We start from the raw sequence: 22,326 nt of genomic DNA, 5'->3' as shown, positions 1-22,326 counted from the left end.
CCATAGGGCAGGAAAGGACGGGGTTCCATCTTTGTATGGGCGTCTGGAAATGGTGGACGGAGTCGAGACCACTGCTCTTGTGATGGCTACACCAACAGCATCTACACAATTTCCATTAGCAGCACGGCAGAGAGTGGCCGGAAACCTTGGTACTTGGAAGAGTGTGCATCTACTCTAACGACCACCTACAGCAGTGGAGAGAATTATGATCGCAAAATTGTAAGTCTCTAAGAATCCCTAGTTCATATTGTTTTTTGTTTTGTACTTGCAAGGTACCATGAAAACTTAGAAGAAATAAACTGCAAGGAAAGTTACCAGCAGTACTTTGTGTCTGTCATAGAAACGCCCCATTATTCATGTTAGTCTTTTAACATTTTATTTGTAACCCTTACAGCATTAATGTTCTCTCTCTAGATCACTACAGATCTAAGGCAGCGCTGTACAGACAGTCACACTGGGACATCAGCCTCGGCTCCCATGGCCGCTGGAATCATCGCTCTTGCCCTGGAAGCAAAGTAAGATACATCTCAAATCTAAACTGACCCATCCTCTAGACCTTGTATACATTAGCACACGACACCAACCAAATTGTGCCTTAAAGGCTTTCAACTGAACTACAAAGCTTTTAGCTTTACGATGGAACATGTAGTAATGTGAAATAATAGCATAAAGAGGACATTTATCAATATTAAGTACCATTTTATGAGACTTGAGCTGGGCTTGAGCAATGATGAAAGAAACGTGACTCCCCCATTTCCCGCAAGATTATTGTTCTAGCCGTGTGATGATGTGAATATTAATTACAGCTCAGCTGGAAATGACCAAAAAGCTAATATTTAGAGTCTGGAGATAAATGGAAGCAATCAAACTCTAAAGTAGAGGCTTCATTCTAAATGAGGTCCTAAGTTACATGCTAAAAGTTGCCAGGTTTCAAGAAAATTGGATGGCATGTAAAATATGCTGATGGTTAATCATGGTATGAAGCATTACACTGGAATGAATCATACTGGGTCTTGAGACACATACTAAAAGCCCATTGGCTGGTTGTTGCTTTGCCAGCACCAGAAACAAAGATGATTGGTTGGTTGTTTTTGTATTGTTTTTGAAAGTTTGCAAAATCCATCAGATTTAACGGTTTGTTCCCCTTTGAAAAAATAAGGTTTCATGTGCAAGTTAACTTCAGTTAGACCTGTGTTTGAAGTCTAACTTACTTTCACAAATTAATCATGCTAGGTTTCCCCCTCTATACTGTTTAGTGGTCTTAGTGCAGTCTGGCTGAGATTTGAGAATCTGCCTTGAAACTCATGTTTGTGAAAGTGTTTTTCCTGTTTATCAAATACTGCTTAAGTAAATATTTTATATAGTAACCTCACGTTAAAGTTCAATGATTTAGTAGCTTTTGAACTCTTTTATCCATAAACATTTACTGTCTGCTCAGTTTTTAAATGAATTGCGACTCTCTAGATAGTGGAACATCATTTTCTTGCTTCACAGGAACAAAGTCTGATCTTACACAGGAAATTTTGAGCAGAACCTCGGCATATGGCTGCCATGTGATGGCATATTCCCGGCAAAAGTTACCGACCCACATATTATATGCCCTTTTTTGACATTCAGGGACATCTGGCGGCCATCTTGCTTTGGTTTGATCTTAGATTCCACTGTTCATGGTGCATTAGGGTAGAAGCCAATATGAACCAAGAGGAGTTAAAGTAGCAGACGTACAACAGCACAGTACCTAGATTTAAGGGAGAGCTAAAGAGTGACTTGGTTTCTCTATGTGCCATTTCCTTCATGTTTGTTCCTTTGCTGATTTGTCTTAAAGCCCACTTCTCACATGGAGGGATGTGCAGCACATCATTGTCAAAACATCTCGTGCTGGCCATCTCAGTGCTCCTGACTGGAAAACCAATGCAGCAGGATACAATGGTAATGGCTCTTTAATTTTTTATGAACTACTACCATTTACTGTTCATCGACCTACTTTGCATATTAAAACCCAGAGGCCAAAAAATGAACTGAAATCTCAGTTTCCTCACTGCCTGGTATCAACTCAGTGCAATACTTCTATAGAACTACCATAAAATCCTTAACTCAATTGCAGGTAATCCAGTGTAAAAGGCATCTTTGTTTTTATTTATTTAGGAAGTGTAAGTGAATTCTACTACCCTGAATCTAAATGAAAGTTTATCCAATTCTGGGTTCAGAAGTGTAAAAAGCAGTCCTCACATATGTTGTAAACATGCTAACTTGAACCCTGCAGTGGTACTGCAATCTCCACAGTTTTCTGATGATGTGTCTTGAAGTTGAACTCAATCCAGCATCTGTTTTGATGTGTGATGTGTTAGGCTGGTTGAAAAAGCCATCAGTTTAAGCCATTCAGAATATAGCCTATAGTAAGGAGCTAATTTGGTTTCTTGAATCGTCCTGCTATATCAACTGTCAGAAGGTAACCCAGAGGAGATATCGTGTGACTCCTCTATTCAATTGAAATAGAGTTTGTTTATCAAACAGTGCATGTGAAGGAGAATGAGACAACCCCAAACTCGAATGGCTTCGCACTTTGGACAAATATCACATCTTCCAAAATACAGCATAGAAGCACCATTATAAACATTAACTATAATAACACCTGCCTCTCTGTACATTTTAATTAAAGGTGTATCATGTTCAGGAAATTATTAAACAATTGAAAAAATATAGGGTGGCACGATGGTGCAGCAGGTAGGTGTCGCAGTCACACAGCTCCAGGAACCTGGAGGTTGTGGGTTCGATTCCCGCTCCGGGTGACTGTCTGTGAGGAGTTGGTGTGTTCTCCTCGTGTGCGCATGGGTTTCCTCCGGATGCTCCGGTTTCCTCCCACAGTCCAAAAAAAAAAAAAAAACACACGTTGGTAGGTGGACTGGCGACTCAAAAAGTGTCCATAGGTGTGTGTGTGTGTGTGTGTGTGTGTGTGTGTGTGTGTCTGTCTGTGTCTGTGTTGCCCTGTGAAGGACTGGCGCCCCCTCCAGGGTGTATTCCCGCGTTGCGCCCAATGATTCCAGGTAGGCTCTGGACCCACCGCGACCCTGAACTGGATAAGTGGTTACAGATAATGAATGAATGAATGAAAAAATACAACTATTGTTGACACACATCGCTGTCAGTGTGTGTGTGTGTGTATGTGTATATATATATATATATATATATATATATATATATATAACTAGACTTCTGGAATCAAGACATTTCATTAGGAAACACTGTAAATCTAACAGAACTTTGACCTCTGAATCAAAAACATATCTAACTGCATTACACACTGGTCATTTAAATCCTATTTTTACCACTTTTCTTAAAGCTTCTTATTTTATAAGCTTAACCATTAACCGTTATGTACCCATTGCACCGTCAAAACCTTCACATTGTTTATGCATCTGTTCTCTATGGTGTTTTGTTTGAATACGTATGTGTTGCATATTTTTTGCAGTAAGTCATCTGTACGGTTTTGGGCTTATGGATGCAGAGGCCATGGTCAAAGAAGCCGAGCGATGGAAAACAGTTCCTCCCCAGCACATATGTGTTGAGAATGCTGATAAGCAGATAAGGTACTGAGTCATCACCATGGCAACTCTTATCCAAATGTTTCTTCTTAGTCTCGAATTTTTTAGCGTAAGTCTAAATAGCTCATGTCTGGTTTTCCAACGTGAAACTGCATCCTGCTAAATATATTCCAACTCTTTCCTCCGAAGGACAATTCGCCCGGAGCATGTGGTTCGGTCCGTGTACAAAGCAACAGGCTGCACAGATAATGCAAATAACCACGTCATTTATTTGGAGCATGTTGTGGTACGGATCACAATCACCCATCCACGACGGGGAGACCTGTCCATTAACCTCACTTCACCATCAGGGACAAAATCTCAGCTCCTTGCCAACAGGTAACAGCCTGTAGATTCTGAACACCCCCCAAAAATAAGCATATCTATGTTGTTTCTCTGTTTCAGTTGCGATATAGAGGCTGATATTGTGAGGACAGTAATTGAGTAATGAAATGGTCAAGAATGTTTTTAGAACTAAATAGTAAATTAGGACAATGAGCATTTTAATTGTGTGAATGCCCTCAAATTTAACTCGTGTCTAGACTAAAAAGAAAACATGAAAACAGTTCTAGACCGGTGGAGGTCATTTTAAAGTATTTGAGCTGTTGCAACAAAGAACAATATCTTTGAAATATTTTGTGAATTCATCTTACTCCAGAAAATTGTGGTTTGATGCCTTCTATTTAAAATAAAACAGTTCAAAACAGCTCTATTTTTCCATTTAAAGACACGCTTGTGCTGATAAACTGGTAATCTCCACTGCAAAGACTGGACAAGTGAGCAGTGCTTCTGAAAACTGGCTGATACATGGTTCTTCTTTGCAAGTGCTTAGTTGCTGAGAACATGAACATACTTCAGAATTACCAGGAAAATGGCTTAGACCTGCACTGGCATCTTGTAAAGGAACCATTAGTATGGCCTTTTGTCTGGTTAAATGCTGTGGCGTATTGCAGGCTGTTCGATCACTCGATGGAGGGCTTTAAGAACTGGGAGTTCATGACCACCCACTGTTGGGGAGAGAAAGCTGCTGGAGACTGGATACTTGAGATCTATGACACGCCCTCACAACTCCGTAGTCAGAAATCTCCAGGTATGCAATTTCACCAGACATCGTGTTTATAAATGTAATTGACTTGTTTATAATGTTTTTTACATTTAGCAGCCATGCAGGAAGTGTTCCATGTTCCTGCAGGTATTTATTGCTCAATGACATGTTTTTCCAGGCAAACTCAAGGAGTGGTCTCTGGTGCTTTATGGCACTTCAGTGCACCCATACTCCTTCCGCAGTGAAAAGAACCCCCGGTCTATGGAGCCTCAGGTCGAAGAGGAGTACATTGAGGAGTATGTGGGTAAGTCTCACAAACACAAGAAAGGTTGCCTTGGCGTTCCTTTTGAGCTTTCTAAGGTCCCATTCTTTGATCCTGTAAATCTGTCTCCTTTTGAAAGGCTCCTGTGACCCAGAGTGCAGTGACAATGTGTGCGAGGGCCCTGGGCCCCATCAGTGCATCAACTGCTTGCATTACTTTCTCAAGTTCAAGAATAACACCAGGTATATTTCACCAATCAACACGTGAGCATGCCAGACCAGTTGAATGTGATAACAGGAAATTCATTTAAAGCTTGTGTATTGAAGCAGAGGTTTTTCTAAGTGCTGGCTGTTAATTGCAAACAGAACCAGGTTATTTGGTTTAAAGGCTGGCAGACATTTTCCTAATTTGACTTTAAAGTTATTTTCTATGGGAAAATCCAAACTTTAAAAGCTGGAAAGTGCACCACTTGTTGCCATAGGGTTGTTTACCTCTGCGTGGCTGCATCCCTGTTTCTGAAACAGCCACACAGTCCTGATATGATAGGATCACGCCGAGTCTTTGTAACTTTCAGAGTCCATTTGAATTACGGTTAGATCCCCCGCCCCTTACTTTCTCACACCTACACATTGTGGTGTACATTAATATTAAAGCTAAATCTGCATCAGTTGTGTCTTTCTTTGGTGTGTGTAAATGTGATGTCTTGTGTTAACTCTTCTGTAACCTCATTAGGAACATGTGGTGTCTATAGGTACATGTGTTTACCTAAATAAATTAAAAAACATTCACCAGTGCTCAGCCTAAATGTGAACTACAGTGAATACGACTTGAGAAATTGTGTTAAGATCAATTAAAGTTATAGAAAAACAAGACGGCACATGCTGACGACAGCTGTGTGCCAACATGCCCCTGCTAAGACACCTCTGGGGTGTGTGTGTGGGTGGGTGATTCATCCTTTTGTTCTCTGATATTTCTTAGACTGGTCCATATGCGTACAGAATTATAATGAATGCATGCCTCTGTGGCTGATGAGTTTTTCAGCTTGTGACTTTTGCCTTTGTTACTTGGAGAAAGTTTTTCCTTCTGGCTGTTAGCTGTTGCGTTGTCTGTGTCAGACAGCTCTCCCTTACCCTGCCTCTCTTTCCATCCCTGCCTCTCTCCCCGTCAGGATGTGTGTGTCTGAGTGTCCGTCTGGCTTTTTCGGTGATGATAAGAGGCGCTGTAAGAAGTGCTCACCTCTGTGTGAGTCTTGCGTTGGCAGTCGCAGTGATCAGTGCATTTCCTGCCGGACTGGACTCTACCTCAGAGAGGGAGTCAAAATGTGCGTCTATGCTTGCCCTGATGGCTCCTACCTAGATTTTGGTAAGTCCTTGAGGTATACATTTGTATCTTTAAAACTTTGATCTCCAGTTTCACCACAATTATATCAGTGCAATTCAGAATTATTCAAAGAAAAATGCTTACTACTATTTACTACTGTGGTGTTTCTATGATAAGACCACCCAGATTTCAAAAGTACAGTATCAAGCACCATTCAGTCTTTCTTGGATGTTTTCTCCATCACACACCTACCATCTGATGACCTTTTAGTAAAGCTCAGTAGGATAGTTGCTTGACTCTGGAGTTTCTGTTGCAGACACCAACATTTGCCGAAAATGCAACGAGAACTGCAAGAAATGCACGTCTGCAAATATCTGCACGGAATGCAAGCCAGGGCTCAGGTAATTCCTCTTTTCTCTACCATGCAGCCTGCTCCAAATAACTGAGCACGTTTCTGCAGTCTGGTATCTAGATCATTCCTGCCAAAGGTTCGGCCTCCGCTTTAGCTGGAACAGCCCTGTTGGCTTCCATGGAAGCCCCATACCATTTAGAATGTTGTAACTCAAGAACTCCGTATCCCTAACATGGAAAGATCACTAATACATGTAGTTCTGCTTTGAGGTTCAAAAGCGTGTGTTCTTCGTAGAGTAATCCCACTTCGCAGTTGCCTGGTGCACTCTGATAGCATTAGGAGAAGCTCGAATGAAAGAGGTGGAAAAAGAAAGAAGGGAAGGAAAAAAAAAATGGTTATGGTGCAGCGAGAGCCTCCTAATGCAGAGCAGCTGTGTTCTGTGAGCGATTTTAAAATATGTTCCAGGAGTGACTTCTCTGAATTGGCTGTAAAGGTTGTTCACCCGCACATTTGGACTTTAATCCTTGCTTTGTTTAAGTTTTTCAGACTTGTTTAGACTACTGCAGGTATGAAAGATGGGCGACAGGACTGAAATTTAGCTCGTGCACAATTCTCTGACCTCTTTTTGGAAAGTGTAATTCAAGGCCATGGTTAAACAAATGGTAATAGGAGTCTCCGTTAATTTCTGAAGGAAGTCACTGTCATTGGTCAAGGTATGCAGTTCACTGCTGTTGTAGGAACGGTTTAAGAGGCTGTTACTGAATTAAATGTTTTAGAGAAGTGATTGATTACACTTGAGCAACACTGGTTGTTCTCCGCTGCCAGTGTCAGCTCAAATGCTGAATTTATCTTAGCGAGAGGCCTGTTCCTTGTTTATTAGTCTGATCCCATCTCTCTGTTTCTGTTTGTCCCTTTTAGTCTACAGGCGAATAAGTGCCAGTTGACATGTGATGTCGGCACATACTATAACGGGCACAAACGATTGTGCGAGCAGTGCCATCCTGCTTGTGCTACTTGTGCAGGTACACACACAGACAATTCCACACTCTGGTCTAGTTCTAGTCGATCCTAACACACTGATATGGGTGAATTTGTGAATTGGTTATTTTAATGTGCTTTTGGTTAATCCAGGTACTGGGATTGAGGCCTGCACCAAATGTGCAGAGGGCTACTATCTTGAGGAATGGCGCTGTGTACACACCTGCGGTGTGGGATACTACATGGCCGAACACACAGAAAAGGGGGAGGTCCAGAAGTCCTGCCGCAAGTCAGTACTGCACCAAGCTCACTCTCAGCCCTCTAAGCAAAGACACCTCCAGTAATTAAAGGTGTGCTAATTCCTCTGAAGTCTGACTTCTTTGGTCTGTTCACCTCCCCCCAGGTGTGACCATACTTGCTACACATGCACAGGCCCAGGGGAGAGGAACTGTAGCACCTGTGTGAATGGCTATAACCTGGAAAACGGTGTGTGTGCTGTCAGCACAATCTGCAAAGATGGTGAGTACAATGTCTTCGCTTGCTTACTTTCCCTCTGGCTTTGAATCTTCCTGTCTGCTTCTAATTTCTTTTTAAGCCTGTGCCTGAGGCATAAATTCATTGATTAACTATAAAAGAAGTGTTAAAATGACTTTCAGCCCTTTGTCAGTTGTGGATTACTTTTTGTATTGTCTTATGCACTGAATTATTGATTGCTGGTCTTCAGAATTTCATTAGAAATATTGACTTTGTTTCCAAGAAATGTAATTATATAATGCTTGTGATTTATTTATTCATTTCCCATGCTCACAGCTTGCCAGCTAATTTGTTCTTTGTACAAATAGTTTTATCAGAGTTGCTGGTAGACACATTGTGATAAATATTAATACATTTTGATTGAGTTTAAAGGCTAAGCACCACTTAATGGACCTCCATGAATATTTCACATTATTGTAGTTACTGACAGATATAAGTATGAATTAAAATGAAAATAGCAGCTTAATTTGCTTTAAAACTGACAATTTTATTAAATTGACGGAAAAACCCAAGCTCGCTACGGAAATTCTTGAACGCGACCGTGACGTCACTGGTGGACAACAGCTGAACAACGCCGCGGTAAAACACCGTTATGACTGACTGTTATGACAGTATCTAGCTAAATAACCAACATTATTCATGACAATAGCCTAGCAATAAGCTAAACTCAAATGTAGAGGTACCGTTATTCTTGTAAATGTGATCGAAGTCGAACTCGAATTCATCCGACACTATAAACCTCCGTAATGCAGCTACGTAGCCGAGTATAATCTGAGCCACCGAGTTTAGCGAGTCAAGCTAACGTTAACTAACACCAACTAAAACAGGCGAAGTGAGTGTCCTTACCCTGTTTACCTCCATGTTACAGAGGCTCTTGAACACCTTTCGTTGGTGTCCTTACATGCCCATATTGTTGGAAAAGCGCCAGTGAAGTGAGCTACAGATAACGGAGTGAGCGGATGGTCCTTTCCAAAGTGCCCGTTTAAAGTTGACAAATTTAGTCCATTTTCTGGATATTTTGGGATCTTTGGGTCATTTGTTCACAGATGTCCCACTGTACATTGAATGATTGCAGCCAAAAACAACACACCTTTTCGTCATTTTGCATTAAATTAAGTGCAGCTTCCAGAGTTGTTGTCCACCATCTACGTCACAGGCAAGACGCCTATTAGAGTTTCCCAACACCCTTTGGGGTGGGGGGACCAACGGTCTTTTAAACCTTATTCCTTCAATTAGTAAGAAATAACATATTTTCTGACTATCAATAAACACAAGTTAGGAACTCAAACTCCACTGTATTTATTTGTTTGACACTTTCATAGAGCTGGTGCTTAGCCTTTAAAGGTGGGCTTTCTCACATTTTATGATAAAGCTGTACTCAAAGTTGTTAATAACATTTGTCCGTGGCAACTCGTGCATATTAAGACATGTGCACTTCATTGCAGCAAAACCTTTCCTTGTCTTTCCACCTGTGCTCATCAGAATTATCAGAAATATCTTTCAAGAATACTTTGAGAATTTATAATTTCTAAATTAATTTAACAGTGGTGCAAACAAGTGAAATGAATTTTTAAACGCCCTTAATCAGATGGAGTACATAATGAGAGCCACAACTTTATGCAACCACTGCACAAATAATGCCCAGAAATGCTGACTTCTGATCACTTTCTAAATATTTGTTCTTCTTTTCCTCCCTATGATCTTTTTCTTCTTCAACTCTTTTCATGACGGATTCCAAATCACACGGACATCCCCCTTCCTTCGACCAATCCGCTGGAATAAAAACTGTCTCATCTGACCTGATCCCCTGATTTTACGGCCCAATCGTCTGCCATGATTCCCCCCTTCCCACCCCCTCGCTTCTCTCTCCTTTTCCTACTCTGTGGAAAGCAAATGAAGAATCATGGGCTGAGGGAAGTTTCTGTGTGCTGGTGAAAAAGAACAATCTATGCCAGAGGAAGGTTCTGCAACAGCTGTGCTGTAGAACATGTTCCCTACAGGGCTGAAGGAACCATTCCAGCCCCATCTGTTCACATTCCGCTAATTTATATTTCAAACCGAGAGCCTCTAATATGGGACAATGCTGAGAGGTTTCTCGGTGCCAGAACTACAACAAACCTACCTTTACCTGTCTGTGTGTATGTGTGTGTGTGTCTGTGTGTATGTGTCTGTATGTGTGAGTAAGTGTATTTGTGGAAGAAACTGTCAGGGTGTTGCAACTAGGATCAGTAATAAACAACAAATCATACATGTCAGTATTTCGTGACCAAAGCATGGATGCCAAATTTTTTTTTATTTTTTTTACCTTTTTTGTTTTGGGTTCAGAGATAAAGTCAAAGGGGGCTCACTGAAGTAGTGATCTATCTTTGTTTTTGTCCACAGTTTAAAAGTATGATGATCAACGCCCAATTTTGTGCATTTTATAAATAAATCTGGAACCATCAGTGAAGCTCTTACTGTTTTCAACTTCAGCTACGTTCTACAACCAAATGGGAAAGCCTAACCTTAACAGTAGAGGAAATCCTGCCATAGTTTTTCAATAAAAAAGGTTTATAGCATTACAGAAAAAGACCTGGCCTAGTTTCTACAGTTAACATTTAGTTACTTACTTGCTGAGAAGCAAGATCAGATTTTGACTTGTGATTTCTCTGTTTAGAAATTTGTCACCTCAGGCTTTCTCAAATGTCTGTGCGTGCTTCCCCTCATCAGCATACATTATGTACAAAACTATAGGACTCCAAATACAGCAATACAACCATTTTTATCCTATACATTATAGGTTTTTTTCCCCCCCATACACCCCTGCCCCTTCCTCTAACCCCTGTCCTTCATTTCTTTTTTTTTTTTTTTATTTCTTTTTTTAAAATATAAAATCACTACTGGGCCACTTTGAAATGTCTTCAGAGTACTTGATTAACGCACATATGCTCTGTTGCTTAGTTTTTCAAACCTACTCAGCAGTAGACACTATTATATTGCGGAATTCATTCCAGTGACACTGTGTGTCCAGGTAGTTTGTGATGGATGGCTTGAAAGAAAGGATTAAATGTGGAAAATGGCTTGCCACGCAAGGCCTAGTTACACCCAGTGAAGCGTTATAATGGTTTTATGTGTGGGCTATGCACTGCACTGTCTGTTTAGCCTTCAATCAAACTTTATCCTTTCATCCGTGATTTCAGCCTTCATTGCCTTATTGCGACTGTTCATGCATCAGTGAATTATGTTGAAAATGACATTTTAAATGAATCAGGTTTTTATTTGTTTTTTTTTTTTTTTTGGGTCTATGGATAGTATAGGACTTCAGACGTCCATGGAGCATAGTCCATTGTTCATACTAGGTTTTAGAAGTAGCTTATTACAGAGTTTAAGCATAATCAATTCTCATATACTCTTTTAAAAAAAAGATGTTTATTTCAGAAACAACTGGTGCTATTGATATTATGGGATTGTTACAGATATAATAGGCTTTGTGCTATTTTTTTGGAGGGGGGTGACAGTTTTGAGCCCCTGGCAATGTTATGCTGGATCCACTGTGACAGGGTCCAACACATCTGTGAATCTTATCTTGTTTTAATCCAAATGGTGGAAATCTGGATGGCCGTAACTGTATACATGTTCCCTGCTACAGAACAAAATCACAGCAAGAGAAGGGACCTTTTAGAAGTTATGTGTTCAGAAAGACGCTGAGAAAGTATTTAGGTTTACTAATGGTACTAGGCAAAATGTACAAGCATTTTGCACACCCCTATAAAACATATTGGACCATCCACTTGTGCTAAGATGTTTTTATGTCTTTTATTTATGAATATTTGATTTATTTTCATTTTTAGGCCATGTGGTTTGTAATGACATAACATTTTATTTATATATAAAAAAAAGATTTATAAATGGTTACATTTCAGAAGAGTCTTGTTTGGTGGGATTCCGATCTGCCATTTTTAAATAAGTATTCGTGACGTTATGAAAGCGTTATGGACGTAAATCATTTGCAAGTACCGTACATGCAACATTACATAACTAATGTTATATAGGATTATATAAACGTTTTACACTTATTCTGTTTTGGCAATAATTTTTTTATGTACATATGTATTTTGATCATTATTAACCTAAAATGTTTCTGAGCCCAGTTTTGTTTGATGTGGTCGGGAAAAAGATGTTTCGTTTTTTTAATAAAATTTTATATTTCCGTTTCTAGCCAACTGCCACAATATAGATGAGGATGTGTTGTAGTAAAGGCCCTAAGGAAAGCATTTTTTTCTTCTTCTAGAAAGAACTGGACAAAACAGTTTACTGATCTTTTTATTAATGAATTTTAAAATAAAACAAGGCACCTCTGAGAGTGCAAATTAAATTATCTCTTTTTTCTTTTTCCTTTGCTAATTTAAATGTTGTCAGCTCAATATACACTAGTTTGGTCTGTCAGGTGACAGCTCATGCAGTTTCATGGAAAGGAAGGATTACTAAGATTTATTTTGGTTTTATTGCTTTATTTCTTGGATTGGTTGAGAATCTTTCTCTTGCCCCGATGTCCGATTGTTCCAGTCAGGTTGTGGCACTGGAATGCACTTGTTGTTTCCTCACAAAAAGGCTCCTTTGTTTTGAGAGGAACAATTCACTGCTTGACCAAGAGAATCCCAAGTCATATGTGTTGGGGACAACACAAGCCCTTCTAAATGGTGACAATGAGTTTAAAAGGGACACTGTATTTCCACAACTACTTGTGGCTACTTCCTTCTTAAAGGAAACTGTATGAATAAGAAAATGTTCTTATTGTCAGGTAGATTTTGAAGGGTTAAATCATGTTTTCTCTTGGTTTGAACTGGGGGGTTGTAGCCTGGTTAGAGGGTTAAAAGCCAGTGCTTTTCAATGAGTTGTGAAATATCACAAAATATAACAGCTATACTATTACTGAGACCAGTGATATTTTTCCTTGTTGTGAGGCCTTTTATTTTGGTTGGGAAAATATCAAAATACAAGCGCATATTTATTTAACTTCTATTTGCAGTTTGAATTTCATAATCTCAATAGCTTGGCCAACAAATGTAAATGTGCCCCAGTGTTCCGAACATCGATCTTCTTCCTCCTGGTCATTTTATTTTTCATAACCCTTCCTCAAAACCTTACTCCCTCGATTGTGCAATTTTTATCTGTATTGAGCACAGCAGTCTTTCTCAGTGGTGTTGAAGAAATACTTGGTTAATGTCCAGCTGATAACTTCCCTCTTGTTTCTACTGGTCACAGCTTACAAAAGCTTTGTGCTGTTTTCTGAGCACTTAAGAAGCTTTAAAAGATCTTAATTGATTTAAAAAAGCTGATTTTTTTAGAGATTCCTCCTCCACTTTCTGGGAGTGACATGACATGACATTGGCTTTGGCCCGTATTTTCCCGCTCTCAGTGACTGGCAGGTTAATTAGGGTTGTGTAGGGTGGGAAGGGGTCATGAGGAGTCTTTTGTGGGCGTTCTATTTAGAGGCTTCTAGATTCAATAGGGTGTATCAGACCGTAAGCCCCGGGTCAGAAGGACGGTCACCATGCTATAGACCTCCCGCTCTCTTTATGGGAAAACTCAACCCACAAAATGTGTCCCTCAGCTTGTGGTCAGAGGTTAACCTGCGTGTTTTCTTCACGGCCCCACTGCACTGGCATGTTGATAGCTGTATGTTTCTGTGCAGACTTTAAATGATTTATTACATACATTTAAATGGTTTTAAACAAAATGATATATATATATTAGCATCATTTTAAAATCAACACAGCCTTTTGGACAGAAACTGGCTTGTAACTGACGCACGTTCACCCTCGGGTTTAACAAAATGCTGCACAATAGGAGCTAATATAGCTAATTTAGGAGCTAATCTAGCTAAAAGCTAATAAAGCTTTATTTAAAATACTCAGTGTGTCCCCTTTTATTTATTTATTTATTTATTTATTTGTGACTAAAACTCAGTGTGGGTTAAATTGTTAAATTAACACCTGAACAGACTAGCATGCTAACATTCTCACTCTCATTTTCTATAATTAACCCTTTGAAGGGCCAAACTAGCACTAGCTCACTGGCTTCTTCTGGGTGAACAGTCAACGCAATAAAAACACATTAAGCTACCAATCGTCATCAGAAGGGAACTTTTATAGTCTTGAAATATAAAAATCTCTCAGTATTATTATGCTAACTTTAAGAGGCCAGTAGGCTTTTTACAACAGATGCAACCGCAGTTACATTTTTTTCATTTTGACCAGTGTGACTCTTAAATTTGCCCTGTCCCTTTTGATCTATTGAATCAAGACAATTATGTGATTATTTTTTCATTTAATACTTGATGCTTTCAGTGAATGAGACCACATACACAGCACTCTCCTCAAAGTGCTGACAGTAACTTGATTGTTGTTCACTGAATGGGGTTTAATTATGGCTGGGCTGCATGCATGCACCAAAACTTTTTCATCTGAAGATCCGGAATGTGCTCTGTACTGAAACATGAATCAGTTTGGCATTTTCCCAAGGCCCTTTTCCAAACCTTTAAACATGAGAACAGGTAAAACAAAGGTAAGCCTTTTTTGTCTAGTCTTCACCTGACTTTTTCTGTACTATATACACATTTTAGTTACAGCTGCAGTGTATACATTGGAGACAGCTTGGGAACGGCATGTTTATATAAATAACATGAATTTTGTTTAAAATAAATGTTCTAGGCCCATACATCTCCAGTTTTGGTGGAAATATGATTCTTTAGGATACAAATATAGGTATAATATGTGTATAAATATATGGGACCTCAGTTTTCATCTTGATTACTTGGGTATGCAATTTTTTCAAATTTCAAAATTTAAAATGATTTTTTTGGACAAACTTTGGTCTAAAAGATTTAAAGTTTCAACCTTACTCAATAATAATTATTAACTATAGAGTTGTATGCGCTAAATTGAAGACTGCTGGTTCAAAGATTCATTCAAATATTTCCCTGCTATGTTTAGTTCAGTTATTTCTGCTAGGTTTAGTATATTAGAAAATAAAATTCACAAATGTGAACAGGACACACTTCTGCTTGCTTTCAACAATCCTCATGTTAAATTCACATCTGCATTTAAATCAACATGTTCAGTTTCATTGCATTACTGCTGGAAAAAAATGTATTAGTAATATGTTTGCCTCTATTGGCAGGTCAGTATGTTACTAAAAACGGGCATTGTGAACCGTGTGAATTAACCTGCGACACTTGTTCAGGACCAAAGAATGATGACTGCCTCAGCTGTGCATTTACCAGGTAACAAACACCTTAAAAGGAGGTTTTACTCGAATAAAGACAGAAAGGGAGTAGTAGACTTGGTGGTGGATATGATCCAAAACAAACAGCAATAGGTTTGGCTACACCTGGTCGAAAGAAATAAAGGGAACACAGCTAATTTTCTGCACGTGTTGGAACCCAATATATTATACCTATTGATTATCCGAGTTAAACATATTGAGGGAAACCCCATAAAATATACAATGTTCTCCATCTCACATCAGTTTATTTTACCCTGTATTTTATACATACAAGGTATCGCATATCTCTCTTTCTGCAGGGTCCTGGATGAAGGACGGTGTGTAAGTAAGTGTGACCCTGGGAAGTTTGAGAGGGATGAGCAGTGTCTTCTCTGTCACCATACATGTCATCAATGTGAGGATGAGGGTTCAGACAAATGCACCAGTTGCCAAACAGGTAAGATTTCAAGTCAGGACCTGGTTACAACTTTGTTTTATTGCCCTGAAATATTGTCTAAATATCTTGAAATGGCTTAATTTTGGAAGCACTTATATTTCCAAATTACGTTTTTCAAAATATTAAATTGTTATTTTTTTAATCATATTTCCTCAAAGTATATAAACATAATGTAAAATAAGAGTATAAAAATGTAATTATTTAAATAATACATTAAAAAGGTTATATTTTGCAATAAGTCATTATTTCTAACCTGAGTATTTGTGTTTAAAAATGTAAAAAGAAAAAAAAAAAAAGAATACAGGGGGTCCTGTATTCTTTTTATCAACGACGTTGATCCGTTCCTACGTCGCGTCGTAAACCAATTTTCGGTGTAAGTCGGAACATACGTACATACTGTACGTAAATAACATACTGTAAGCACTTATCCTATCCTAACACCTATCCTCCTCGGTCCCGAGCCACGTAACCGTGTATTCTTCCGCCGCGCCGCGCACACCAAACACGAAGTTCACGTTACGACGTTTACGACGCAAAACCACTTAAGTCGAAACAAGGCTTTACACAGTAAATGGGATATGTGTCGTAACCACGAAACATCGTAACTCTGGACTGACGTAACCCAAGGACCTCCTGTATACAAGTATATAGCATTTTTTTTTAATTTAATGTATTATTATTTTAAAAAATCACCCTGTTTAATATTACACTAAATTGTACAATGAATACAGGAGCTTGATAAACTGTGCCCCATATTTGGGGTGGCTTTTAAAAAGAATATCAGTGATTTAAAAATGTAAAGTTTACTAAACATTTACCAATAATTGCTCTGAATCCTTGAGGTTAGAGAACATAACATTAGCCAAATTATTTACTGAGATAAAGTTAGTTCAGATTCTCAGCTTGTTGCTTCAGTAAGACTCGGATTGTGTGTTTGTAAATAAGATGAATAATTTTACATATTTTAATATTATAACTTCTACTTAGGATTAGTAAGCAATACTGAAGATTATATATATATATATATATATATATACATATATATATATATATATATATATATATATATTTACAAGCCCTGTTTTGCTTGTAAATATAACAACAAAGAACATGTTGTTATTATTAATAAGTAGTTTTAGGATAAACTCATAGACGTTATTAGCTGCAGAGGCATAAGAATTACGATTAATTTAATATATTTACTTGCTAATGTTATAGAAATATGCTTCCTTTTCCACTGGTAATTAACACACTCTCCTTGCTGCTCTCATTTATGTGTGATTTCTGACAGATAGGTTTGGGGTGGAGCGTTACTTATTTGAACATGAGTGTCGCGAAAGCTGCCCTCAAGGATTCTACCATTCCTCCGATAAAACCTGTGAGCCTTGTCCTCCAAACTGTGTAATTTGTAGCAGCAGCAGCCACTGCCTTCACTGCGCTCCGTCTTACTACTCCAAAGATGGGACGTGTGTCCGACTGGAATGTAGTGAGGGTCAGTTCCAGAAAGTTCTGTTCCTTATGCTGTAGCCTACCAATGTTTTTCTACATCCTCCAATCATTTAGATTTTTGGCTTAAGAGTACAGTATTTTAACTTTCACATCATCAGTAAGTGAGTGGCAATCAAGAAAAAAATAAAATGTTTTTAAAAGCAAACAACCTCATGGAACTTCTGTAACTCACTCAAGTTTAACATAAATCTGCCCAAGGTGGGTTTCTGGTCAATGACGCTGATTCTGTTTACACCTGATTCCTTAATCTGGTTTGAGGATCAGTATTATATCTGGGTAAGTGTGAACGCACCGAGATCTATTTAAAATCTGATCACTCAAACCACTTCAGGAGGTGGTCTGGGATGCGTTAGAGCCACATGTTACAGCGGTATAAAGCATCCGTCTCTTGAAAGTGCAGTTGACAACCAAAACTCCTCTTTAGAACAGAGTTTGTGATATCTGTAAGTATCATGCAGAAAATAAGTTCCTTATTAAGTTTTTAGCGAACATGAGAATTTAACCAAAGTAGACCATATCATTTGCTCAGGGCAGAACATTTTGATTTGGATCCCCCACTGCTTTCACTTTTCTCTTATCCTTTTTCAATCACAGTGTATCTGGGGAAATCTAAAGTAGACATTTTTTAAAGCTGGTCATAACACATAGCAGTGCTGATTTTAATCGCCTTAACACGTCAAGAATAAGATATGGCTCAGAGAGAGTGAGAATAAGTTTTGGAGACGAGGAGTGGAGGAACACAAATTCTTATCATTAGTGACAGACGTGTATAAACGGATCCTCTGCCATAGCCTCAGGGCTTAGCTCCCCATACCACTATACGCTCTCATACACACACACACACACAGGCCTTCTCTTCCTCTCGTAGAGCCTCAGAAATGATCCTCTCTAAGACGTGCTTATAGACACACATTCTCTTTACTCGTTGTTTTGTTTTTCTTACAAACTAGTACAGCCTGCCAGTATCCCCTTTGGACATTTAGGAATAACCATGTTCTGCCTCTATACAGGTACAGATGATGGTGGTTGTGTTCCCTGTGAGGAAGGCTGTCAGAAGTGCTTCAGTGGTGGGTAATCAAGTCCTATAGTGTGAAACACAAGTGTATCTCTTCAGTCTCCCTGCTTTATCAAGTGTTTTATATGCCCTCAGAAGACCAAGCCACTCAACAGTTCTACACCCTGTTTCCTAATGAAGGGCAAGAAAGGGACCCTTATAGACCTCTAAAGTCCTGGGTCATTCTTTAATCAGTGCCTTGTCTGTGAACGTCAGGTGTTGAGCACTCAAATTTGAGACCAATAATAAATACTCTTGGCTTCTTGACCTTATTTGAATAACGTTCATGGGCTACAACGTTGGAGAACTTCTCTGGAAAAAAAACTCTTTATCTTATTTAACTCATCATAGACATTCATACTTATTTCACACAGTCTCACACTACTGTTTTCCTGCTCCGAGGGTCTATCTTCTCTACGCCTTCTTGTGTGAGTGTGTGCCAGGTTAGGAAGATGAGGGTCTTATCTCATCATGTTTCTCACAGGCTCTATTCATCCATTTAAATTCAGAGTAGAGAAGATGTTAAAGATGAAAAGATGTCACACCATGTCGCGTGCAGATCATCAAAGTGCCAGATACATGCTGGTGCTGAAGAGATAAGTGCGTAATCATACACGCGCCGAAAGGATCAGATCAAAGATGAGGATGAGGGTGTGTGATAAGGAGCTGCTGTATGGTTCTCGTTTCGGTTTTAAGGGTAAAAAAAAAATATTTGAACTTGTCAATACTGTTGTAAAGACTTGGATTCAAAATGGGGCTTCTTCGTCCAAATGATCTCAGATTGCATCATAAAGCAGCATCTGTTCTCCTTCATTCACCAAGTCATGCCAAGGAGTGCTCAGCCAAAAACCAAAACAAGACTTGTGTATTTTGATTGTTTATGTCTGTTGACGAGTGTTCTCCCCTTGTCCATATGGGTTCCCTCCCACAGTCCAAAGATACACGTTAGTAGGTGGATTGGCGACTCAAACATGTCCATAGGTGTGAGTGAATACGTGAGTGTGTCGCCCTTCAAAGGACTGGCTTCCCCTTCAGGGTGTGTTCCTTGCACCCAGTGATTCTGAGTAGGCTCCGGACCCAATAAGCGGTTACATGTATATAAAGCCCTTAATATTTTGATATCTAATCATGTCTGTATGTAAATCTGAAAACAATGTTGCTCCAGGCAACTGAAATTGTCACTCCTGACAACTCACCAAAGTTGGCAAGCTGTCTATAGGCCAACATTTGCTTTGGCACCTAGCACGCCCAGTTCAATTAGATTAAAAATGTCTTGGCCCAGGTCCTAAAACAAGAAAATAACTGCTGAATTGCCTCAGGGAAGCTGTATTGTGATTATTCAAGTTGCTTCAGAACTGTGAACTAACCGAGTGGGAAGTGGACAAGTACTGGCCTTTATTGTTGAACAATGTTAGCCTGCCCCCTGTTGGTATTTGAGAGAAGACCACCGTATGTTGAGCTCAGCTTTTAACTGGACAATTTAAAATTAGTCTTAAGGAACTGTATTTTCCTCATTTTTAACCCTAATAACCTCTCTCAAGAAACACAGTAGATGAGTAGGCATTTTCTCAAATGCTGTAGCGACATCTAAACTGTCCATTTTAGCCAGAGTACTCCCCTAACTGCTGCTACGCTGTTTAGCTTTGCTCATAGAAAACGTTCGATTAATTTGTTGTGCTAATTACAGTTCTTATATGATTCCCAGCAAATCCAAAGCACTGCTTCTCTTGTTTGGAGAACTATTACCAGTAAGTCTAACACGTTGAAACACTTGTAATAATGAATGTATATTATGTTAACTTTCCTACACAAGTGTCCTACATTACGCAACAAATTCATATTTGTTTTTTCAGATTGGGCTCTAGCTGCCACAGGATTTGTCCTGAGAGAACGTTTACAGATAACACTACCATGATGTGTTTGCGCTGTGACGATCACTGTGTCAACTGTGACGAGTCTCAGTGCTACCTCTGTGAAGAGAAATACTTCCTCTCAGGTAGAAATCACACACATAAACTGTATGTTCAGACATTTGTTAACACATCTTAAATGAAAGAGGTGAACCGCCCCGCTTCAACTGTGTGCACACAACTTGTAAAATATCCTAGTAAATGGGAGAGGGGAGTAAAACGTCCTCATCAATAGATGAGGGAACAGTGAAACTGAGAACTCTGGAGTGATGGAGTACTATCCAATACTTTTGGGATGAGCCAGATTTAGGGCTACATGATTTATGTTCATGTGCCTGAAAGCAATGATTTGTATAATGCTGTTGCTAACAGGGGTGGCGCAGCAGGTAGTGTCTCAGTCATACAGCTCCAGGGACCTGGAGGTTGTGGGTTTGAGTCCCGCTCCGGGTGACTGTCTGTGAGGAGTGTGGTGTGTTCTCCCTGTGTCTGCGTGGGTTTCCTCCGGGTGACTGTCTGTGGGGAGTGTGGTGTGTTCTCCCTGTGTCTGCGTGGGTTTCCTCCGGGTGACTGTCTGTGGGGAGTGTGGTGTGTTCTCCCTGTGTCTGCGTGGGTTTCCTCCAGGTGACTGTCTGTGAGGAGTGTAGTGTGTTCTCCCTGTGTCTGTGTGGGTTTCCTCCAGGTGACTGTCTGTGAGGAGTGTGGTGTGTTCTCCCTGTGTCTGTGTGGGTTTCCTCCAGGTGACTGTCTGTGAGGAGTGTGGTGTGTTCTCCCTGTGTCCGTGTTGGTTTCCTCCGGGTGCTCCGGTTTCCTCCCACGGTCCAAAAACACTCGTTTGGCGACTCAAAAGTGTCCTTAGGTGTGAGTGAGTGTGTGTGTGTTGCCCTGTGAAGGACTGGCACTCCAGTGTGTATTCCTGCTTTGCGTGCAATGATTCCAGGTAGGCTCTGGACCCACCGTGACCCTGAAGTGGATACAGATAATGAATGAATGAATGAATGAATGTTGCTAACAAGTCCAGAGGTGGAAGAAAAGAGGAGGGTTGTGGTGAGCTGCTGATCACTTCTAGTAGACAGAAGTGTGTGTGCATAACCTAACTACTGAGTGACTGCTTGTTACAATCTGGTCCCCAGGCAGCATGTGTGAGGAGAAGTGTACGGAGGGTTTTTATGGAGATGCGAAGAAGGAGTGTGAGCCGTGTCATGCTGACTGTCGAACATGCGGAGGTCCTTTCTTTAACGACTGTGACTCTTGCAAAAACGGCATGCAACCGGTGAATGGCAAGTGTGTGGACATCAGCAGAGAGGTCACTTGTCCCAACTTCTACTTCATGAGCAGTAAGACAACTCTCCTTTTGTCTAGAGCTGAACAATTTGGCAGAAGTATATTAATTGTGATTTTTCTGGCCAATATTGTAATTGAAATTTATATTACAATTGTTTGCTAGAAGGTAATATGATGTCAAGGTTTTTTTTGTGTTATGTGTAGAGGCTGGTGAATGTGAGCAGTGTCATTCCACCTGTATGCTGTGTTCAGGGCCTCGGGAAGATCAGTGTAACACCTGTAAGGATGGTAAGTCTGCTAATCGTCCACTTATTTGTATTACCTCAAGATGTTTTAAGATTATTTAGAAACCTGTAGTACTGAACTGAGCTGCGTGATCTATGTGGGGATATTTGACATAAGATGGTCTACATGACAATGTAGTAGAAACACAATGTCCAAACACTAATTACTGAAAACATGGATAACATATTTAGCGCTAAACGTGTTTGTGTACAAGACCCATTTGCCCAAATGTAAACATTTATTTTGCTGTTGAACATTTATTTAATGGATAAATCTTTCAATGTTTCCACTGAACATTTTAAATGTATTGTGTGAATATAAATACACACTTATAGTTTAATGCCTGCAACCCACTGCAAAAAATATCCTAATTCTCTCTTAAATATATATTCTGCGGGGGCGGCACGGTGGCGCAGCAGGTAGTGTTGCAGTCACACAGCTCCAGGAGCCTGGAGGTTGTGGGTTCGATTCCCACCCCAGGTGACTGTCTGTGAGGAGTGTGGTGTGTTCTCC

At 39.7% G+C, this 22,326-nt stretch overlaps 1 protein-coding gene across 2 annotated transcripts in view; it reads left to right on the top strand.

The window, feature by feature from the left end:
- pcsk5b (proprotein convertase subtilisin/kexin type 5b) overlaps positions 1–22,326 on the top strand; it is a 48,031-nt gene that overhangs the window by 13,822 nt on the left and 11,883 nt on the right. Inside the window, exons 8-28 of one of the 2 annotated variants that reach the window (XM_066643158.1) lie at positions 7–219; positions 415–515; positions 1,826–1,929; positions 3,470–3,587; positions 3,732–3,920; positions 4,535–4,671; positions 4,805–4,930; positions 5,028–5,130; positions 6,057–6,250; positions 6,525–6,609; positions 7,479–7,582; positions 7,692–7,827; positions 7,942–8,057; positions 15,234–15,336; positions 15,638–15,774; positions 17,066–17,266; positions 18,294–18,350; positions 20,043–20,085; positions 20,191–20,333; positions 21,378–21,581; positions 21,733–21,816. In XM_066643158.1, the coding sequence (XP_066499255.1) occupies positions 7–219; positions 415–515; positions 1,826–1,929; positions 3,470–3,587; positions 3,732–3,920; positions 4,535–4,671; positions 4,805–4,930; positions 5,028–5,130; positions 6,057–6,250; positions 6,525–6,609; positions 7,479–7,582; positions 7,692–7,827; positions 7,942–8,057; positions 15,234–15,336; positions 15,638–15,774; positions 17,066–17,266; positions 18,294–18,350; positions 20,043–20,085; positions 20,191–20,333; positions 21,378–21,581; positions 21,733–21,816 (2,698 nt within the window). Of the gene's footprint in view, positions 1–6; positions 220–414; positions 516–1,825; positions 1,930–3,469; positions 3,588–3,731; positions 3,921–4,534; positions 4,672–4,804; positions 4,931–5,027; positions 5,131–6,056; positions 6,251–6,524; positions 6,610–7,478; positions 7,583–7,691; positions 7,828–7,941; positions 8,058–9,962; positions 12,425–15,233; positions 15,337–15,637; positions 15,775–17,065; positions 17,267–18,293; positions 18,351–20,042; positions 20,086–20,190; positions 20,334–21,377; positions 21,582–21,732; positions 21,817–22,326 lie in introns of those variants that run through there. The other variant, XM_066643159.1, reaches the window with a different exon arrangement.

The sequence above is a fragment of the Hoplias malabaricus genome, chromosome 14 (genome assembly GCF_029633855.1).
Source record: "Hoplias malabaricus isolate fHopMal1 chromosome 14, fHopMal1.hap1, whole genome shotgun sequence".
Lineage (NCBI taxonomy): Eukaryota > Metazoa > Chordata > Actinopteri > Characiformes > Erythrinidae > Hoplias > Hoplias malabaricus.
The sequence above is the reverse complement of the archived record's forward strand: the minus strand, read 5'-3'. Positions and strand labels throughout refer to the sequence as shown.